General features: G+C 34.8%; 1 protein-coding gene across 1 annotated transcript in view; it reads right to left on the bottom strand.

The window, feature by feature from the left end:
• Positions 1 to 2965: 2965 nt before the first annotated feature.
• Positions 2966 to 7722, bottom strand: part of LOC132187912 (kinesin-like protein KIN-7O) — a 29691-nt gene continuing 24934 nt past the window's right edge. Inside the window, 7 exon segments of the mRNA XM_088517583.1 lie at positions 2966 to 3391; positions 4504 to 4575; positions 4653 to 4772; positions 4916 to 5077; positions 5162 to 5240; positions 5593 to 5691; positions 5837 to 5904. Of these exon segments, the coding sequence (XP_088373709.1) occupies positions 3164 to 3391; positions 4504 to 4575; positions 4653 to 4772; positions 4916 to 5077; positions 5162 to 5240; positions 5593 to 5691; positions 5837 to 5904 (828 nt within the window). The 3' untranslated portion in view covers positions 2966 to 3163.

The following is a 7722-nucleotide window of genomic DNA, read 5'->3' as shown; positions in this document are numbered from 1 at the left end:
AGGCCAAGGCCAAACGAATTTGCCTGGTGCCTCATCAATTTGTGGGTCTGAGGAATTTGCGCCTTTTTTCTTTCCTAATTTTCGAATATTTTTAATTTTAAAATTTTTATTTTGTATTTTTAATTAATATATGGACATGTGTCGATTTTTTAATAGTGTTGGCGTGGCTTTCTGTCAAATTTTGGACGGAATTTAGACAGAGGTACTATCTCCATTTTAATATAAAGCCGAGGTACCTCCTGTGATAAAAACTAAACCCTATGGGTCAAAAAATAAAGTTGTTAAACCACTTAGGGCAAATAGGTATTTAACCCTAAATTTTTAATATTAATTTTTTTTAAAAAAAAAAAACATTTTTTTTTTAATTTTGTTTTAGAAAACGAAAATTGTTAATTTTTTTAAAACGGAAATTTTTATTTAAAAAAGTTATAAAAAACAAAACAAAACAAAACAAAACAAAAAAAAAAAAAAAAAAAAAAACAAAACAAAAAACAAAAACAAAAAAAAAAACAAAACAAAACAAAACAAAACAAAAAAAACAAGCAAAACAAAACAAAAACAAACAAACAAAAAATTTTCAGTTTTTATAATAAAACAAAAAAAAAAATTCAAAATTTTTTAATTTTTTTCTTATAGACAGGATTTTTTTTTTTTTTTTTTTAAATTTTAAATTTGCTACCCTTTGGATTTTAGTTTTTTTTTTTTTTTGGTTTTAGGTTTTTGTTCTATAAGTTTTAGTATTTTTTGTTTTTATTTTACTAAGGGTAGTTTCGTCATTGCCCATTGGGATGAACATTGACAATTTTTGGTAGTTTAGGGGGGACATTGTCACAATTGAAAGTTTGGGGGACATTGTCAATTGGGTGGTAGTTTGAGGGGTATGTGGACTTTTTTTTTTTTTTTTTTTTGGTGAAATCTGCTCCTTATTATTATTATTATTATTTTGAAAGGACCTAATTATTCCACTGAAGGTCATATTCAATTAAAAAGAAAGGGTTATTGATGCAGGCTGACTTGGTGGGATGCAAAGAAAACAGTAACAGAAAGAACAGATAAATATGTCTAGACCTTAAGTCTATCAAAAATCTAAGAATTCTTTTCAAAACACTAGAGTCTATCTAGTATTTAAGGAAAAAATACAAAGAAACTCAACTCTAAGTATTCTTATTGCATAAAACTTAAATAATATCAAAAGTTGCGTTTCCAGAGGCTATAAGCATGTATTTATAGACCCCCAAAACCCTAAACCTAATAAAACACGAAATAAAATCGGTTTAAGCAAATAAAGCTACGCGTTCGAATGGGACAAACCACCGTTCGAACGGGGACTAAACTAGAACATAAAAATACGAAAATTAACATAAGCGTTCAAACAGGCTTCGAACGGGACTTCAACCAAAGCCTTCTCACCTCTCTGGATTACTCAGAATAAAGCTACGCGTTAGAACGGTCAAAATTAGCAAACTCTCGTGAAACATGACTTTGTAGATCTTTGAGTTAGCTTTCCAACGCCGCAAAAATTGCTCCAATCCGAGGTCTGAAACTCTAGATATAGCATTTTTAGTAAAATTCGTCAAGTGTGAGTTTCTCCCTAATTATCGCTCTTCTTTATGGAATCCTTAGCTTTCTGATCTACATCAGTTATGCTTTGACTTGTTGAGTTCGATGTTCATATGTTTTGAAAGAAAGTATATGGAGCTGATGCTCTCTCTTTTTGTTCAAATTTTACAATTTTGTTACGAATTATATTTACAACTTTAATGTTAAATGATTCTATTAATGCTTTTGGTTAAAGCTTTAGTGAAAGAACTGATATAGATTGGCATATAAAGACAGAAGTTGCAGCCAAAAAATTATGGAAAATTCTGACAACATCCGGCATGAAGCAATCCTTCCTTCACCTTTTTATGATGCCTTAAAAGACTAATTCATTGAGAGCGGAGGAAATTGAGAGAGAGAGAGAGAGAGAGAGAGAATCAATTTATGAGTAATTAGTTGGAATTTTTATAACTAATTGCAAAATTTTATTAAAAAACGTACGCAAGAAATAATACAAAAAGAAACATGTAACTAGAATGAGCAAAAACCTCCCATTTATGTTATAACTTTTTGTTAAACTACCAAAGTTATTTCTTCTTCTTGATTAGTAGCCTCCGAGTTGGACATATGCAACAGCTCTTCTTAAAGTACCAAAGTTGTTTCTTTTTCTGTTTACATAAGATAGGAGTCCATATTCTTGGACATTTGCGGCAGCTCTTTTTCTAAAGAACCGATTCGTCCGTATGGATCTTTGGAAGTCTTGGGCATTCCATCTCTCACAACTCGACCTCTAGGGGGTGCTCTAACAATCGGACCTCTTGCTGTAGCTCCTCCTCTTCCTCGTTGCACACTCTCGTTCCTAGTACTCCTTGATTGGGCATTGATCATTATGGATTTTGTTTGGAAACAAATTGTTGTTTTCAAGCGCCAAACTGTTGGAATAGTTTTTCGATGGGATGAACACTTGCAAAACAAGGAAACCAAATAAGTACTAGAGCTTGCCAAAAATGTGCTGGCGCCTTCGCGGAGAATAAGTCGAATGCCTAAATCAATTATTTGCTCTTTAGAATAAATGAACAAGAGTTTTTGCCAGAGAGTGAAAAGTCCATGTTATTGGGATAGAATGTTCATTTTATAGGCACACAGTGCCGTTAAAGCTATGATGATCAAATCTCGAGAATCTCGGGATCAGGGCATCAAATAAGGATTTTGTTCCCTAAATATATGGACTCTTATGAGTTGGTTTCCTCATTTATGAGGTCTCATGATCTCGAGAGTCGTAAACTGAGATCCCGAGATCCCTAGTTGATTTTAATTGGAGAGGAGCTAATCTCTTTTAAGTGAAGGGCAAACCTGTTCAAAAAAATGTAAAATGACAAATCAACTAGAGAGTAGCTGGTCTCTATTATGTGACAGGCAAAATTGCTTAAAAAAAAAATTTGCACGTTTAGTGAGGGCAGCAGCATGGTATTGGTGTTTGTTTGAGTTTTGTACAGGTTGGCATTGACATTTACATTGAGGTTCCGATAGTATCACCCACCAAATATTTACAATGCTTGCTAATTGAAGAATTTGCTGGAAAAGAAAACTAGTTGGATAATTTAATTGCATGGAGAAATTCCATTTATTGCCCCATAGCAGCAGCGAGCTGCTTCTTGAGGTTGAGGACCTCAATTCCTTTGGAAGCCAACCGGTCCTTGAGCTTTCCTGCTGCCTCCTCATATCTCTTGTTCATGAGATCCGACTCCTCCACTGATTCCCTGTATCTACTACGGAAGGCATCTAACTTTGCTTGCGTCCCACGGAGTCTCATCCTCTGCTTGGCCATTTCCCTCTTGTTGTCAACTTCATCCTGTTTAAGTATAAATTGTAAAAGAATACACACCGGGATATTTCTTCTAATAGGGCATAAAGAAATGGAAAATATGGAGAAAATTTTGGGAATTCCTATTTGACAATAAGCATTAAAAAGTTTTTTTTTTTTTTTAATTTTTATTTTTTTATAATTAAAATTGGTTTCATGTCGGACCTGCCGTCAGAAAATAAAAATAAAAAGACTCAACAGAAGTCACAACGTTCAATAAGATTCAAACGATAATGAAGAAGCTTTAACTTTTACATGAAAATGATGCCATTATAGTCAATCCTTTAGTGCAAGCACATAAATACAACAAATAACAGATCTATCAGAGACTTTTGACAAATCTCATAAAAAGAAAGAAAGAAAAACATTTTAACCTTAATGTTTGGTTCCTAATATATTTTAGAGGAAAATATGTTTTACCCTCTCGTGGTTGCACCGTACAACATAAAACCTCCTGAGGGTTTGGTTTGTGACACTCAACCTCCCTATGGTGCGGACTAAACTAAACTTAAAAATCCAACATGTGAGGTGTAGATGACCTAATAACCAATCAGAGAATGCCATATCACTAATTATTTTAACACCATCTTCCATACAATCTTTCTTCCTTTTCTCCTCTATAAAAATGAAAAATAAAAACTAGAATTAATATTTACGAGGGATGGTATAACACAATCAGTGACGTGGCATTATATTATTTGCTATAAGGTCATGTGCACCTCGTATGTTGGTTGTTTTTTAGCTTAATCTTAACCAAAGGCAGGGAAAGTGTCAGACCAAATTTCAACGAAGTTTTGCGTTACAATCTAACTACAAGGGGTAGAATGTAATTTTTATATTTGAAGAACATTTTCATTTCTAATGAAAAGCTACAAGCCAATGTTCGGTGCAATAGCATGTCTTAGTGTGTCAAGTGCAGGTACACGAGTTAAACTTTCTAGTGCGTCCGATTCAAGAAAAATTGCTAAAGATCATCTTATCAGATTAACCCTTGCAGAACCCAACTTTGTTGGTAAAAATCCACTGGGTTACGGTGTTCATTGTTTACCTTCGTAATGATATGCTAGCAGGCTAAAAATGTTAAGTATGGAGACACTTACATTGTGCATCTTGACTTCCATGCTGGAAATTTTCCTAGTCAGTTCCTCCATTTGGATTTTTGCCTCAGATAACTGGTGCTATACCCATCATAATATAAGATTATTCCCAGACAGACTACAAATAAGAAGAAATTTTTTGAACAACCTACCATGTCATTGCAATGCTTTTTGACGAATTTCACTTCAACAACATGGTTCTGCTGCTCTTCTATCTGAATCATCAATTTATCCCTTTCCTTTGTCATAGAGAGAAGTTGGTCTTTAAGATTCTGCCAAAGAAGTATAGGTATCAATCCATTAAATATCCACAAATTCTCACAAACTGATAATCGTTTCTTAGTTGCAAGGGATAATTGTTATCTACTCATTTTAGATATAATTTTCTTCTGCAAAAAATGCATTTGGATGAAACCTGGAAGTCATTTGAAAGTTCTGATCTTGTATCCAACTCTCTAATGCGAATCAATAATTCTTCTCGTTCTTTTTTGAGAAAATTAAGCTCCTTAAGCATTTGCACATCGTCGCAAGCATGATTATGTTCTTCAGAGGGCATCTCCAAATTCGACTTCAACATCTTAAGGAGAAAAAACAAAGTTAAGCTAGCTAGTTCGTCTTTCAACCATAAATATGAACCAGAGGATAAAGCAAAAGAACTGACTTCTTGAGATTGTTTGCTCTTGACATTAGCTACTTTTATGTCATTTTCCAGCTGATCAATCTCCAAAGACTTCTCCATGCTGCATCAATACCAAATGGAAACATAATATTTTGGTTTATTGAGTCAAATACAAAAATGATGTCAAAGCCCAAGCAACCAGAAATGGAGCAGCACAAGAATCAATTACAGAAAAAAGTTGAGGGACACCCTTGAAATAAATGAAGATTATTAACAGTGTATTATGTACTTATCATATAATAGAAGAGTTGACTAAACTCCTCAACAAAAAGTTCAAGGAGATTTGCAGGATAGAACCAAAAGAAAATTGATAAACTTATATTAACAATTAACCTTTCTCAGGATGCATCAAAAAATGATTGATCACGAATTCAGATTCATGTTCCAAACAGATTAAAAATAATCCAAATTACCAAACCTTGATGGTTGAGTCTGTCAAACATGGATGCTGCAGCCTAAAGATGAACTCAAAAGGTATAATAGCCTCCAAACAAGTCTTAGGGAAAAGCAACCTGAGCAATTTGAAATTACAGAATGAGACAAACGACAATACTCTTTATTTATCATTTTCCATCCAATTCTCTGGCCCTCTAGTTAGCATTGTAACAAGAGTTGACAAACCAACTCAGTTAGAAGTTTCTTAATCATTTGTATCACATCCAGGCAAAGGCATCTGGACTATGATCTATACCTGACCAAGATGTGGAAAGGCCTTTAGGCCAAAACTGAAAGTAAGGGCAAATGATCATGTAGACTATCACCACAAACCAATATTTACAAAATGCCACCCTTTAACCGTTGACCATTGCTCATTTTCTAGACAAGTTGACATAATTGGGTGCAGAGATATGGAACACACTAGTCATGGGTGGTTTATCAAGGCATTGTATGGGCATGCGCATTGTATGAACAAGTGCTAAGTTCCACATTGATTGTTCACTAGGTGGAACTAGTCTTATAAGTAATTCCAAAAAAACTCCAATTATAATTTGCCAAGGGGACCTTCTCTTGCCCCTTTTCTTTGTGATAGTCATGGACGCTCTTAGTAGGATATTTTCTAGAGTGATGGTTGGGGTTTTTTCTTTTAATTAGGATTCCAAGTAGACAACCTCAACACTACGCCTTTGGAAATATCTCATCTTCTATTTGTAGATGATACACTTAATATGTGTAATGCAGTCAGTGATCAAATTCATAATTTGGGTCACATTCCCTATGTTTTGAGGTCATTTCGGGATTGAAGGTCAATTTCCAAAAGTCTGAGTTAGTCGCCTTAGGGGAAGTTCCACATAAAGAAGAGTTGGCTAGTACTCTCAATTGTAGCATCTCTTTTCTTCATCTGAAATACTTGGGTCTCCCTCTAAGTGATCCTTTTAAATCAAAAGTCATTTGGGACGGGGTAGTCAAGAAAATGGAAAAAAAGTTTGGCCAATTGGAATATCTACTTATCTAAGGGAGGGCATCTTAATCTCATTAAGAGTACGCTTTACAGTCTTCCTACATAGTTCTTATCCCTCTACCCTTTTCCAGGGTGCATAGCTAGGAGATTGGAGTGCCTTCAGAGACATTTTCTTTGGGATGGTCCAGGTGGAGAGCCTAAAATGCACCTGGTGAATTGGAAGATTGTTTGCTCCCCAGTCCTTAGAGTTGGGTATAAAAAATCTCACGTTGATCAACAAAGCTCTCCTTGGAAAATGGCTATGGATACAGGCAAGAGGAAAATTCTTTATGGAGATAGGTGATTGATCCAGATACGGGGTTAGCATTCAGAGGAAGAACGGGGGCCGTACAGGATGACTATTTGGAAGAATATTAAAAATGGTTAGGGATAATTGTGAGTCTTAATATAGGTATGTGTGCTCTGTCGCTCTCTCTCTCTCCTCTAGCAGTGGTGACGCCTCCTTGAGAAATGCGAGTTCAAAATTCTTTCCAAATTGCCCTAACTTTCCAAATTCTTAACGTGGAGCATTTGGGAAGAAAGAAATCGACTCCTCCTTGAGAAATGCGAGTCCAAAAAATGCTTTCTCAAAAATCCTCTTTTTTGAGATCTCTTTTGGATTGGGTTGTTGTACATGTTCTTAATTTTGACTCAATGAATCTGGTAGATTTCATAAATTTTTCAGATTGTAGAAGTCTCTAGGGTGTTCAGCTCTCTTGTATTCTCTTTGTGTAAGAGGACTTTGTCCTTTTGTCGTTTGTATGAGTCATGATAAATAGTATCATTGTCAACCGTAACAATGCTATGTGATACTAGAATACGCCTTAATGAGGGTGTTACGCATTTGAGAGGAGCTTGTGATACCCAAATTGTGAAGATGTAATATAGGACAAACTAGCTTTATTAGTGATTCCATGGAACTGGAATTGTAACTTTGACCAATCATTTTGAGATATAGTGCAGATGTAACTCACTTTCTTGAGTTATGACATTACCCCTTACTAACTGTCTTGTACATAAATTTGAACATTCAGCACAACACAATTTTGCATTTTAAACATTCTAAGCCACATTTTGTTGCAAAAGCATGGAAAAAGTCCATATA

The sequence above is a fragment of the Corylus avellana genome, chromosome 6 (genome assembly GCF_965113065.1).
Source record: "Corylus avellana chromosome 6, dhCorAvel1.hap1.2, whole genome shotgun sequence".
NCBI lineage: Eukaryota > Viridiplantae > Streptophyta > Magnoliopsida > Fagales > Betulaceae > Corylus > Corylus avellana.
This window is presented reverse-complemented; position numbering and strand designations above follow the sequence as displayed.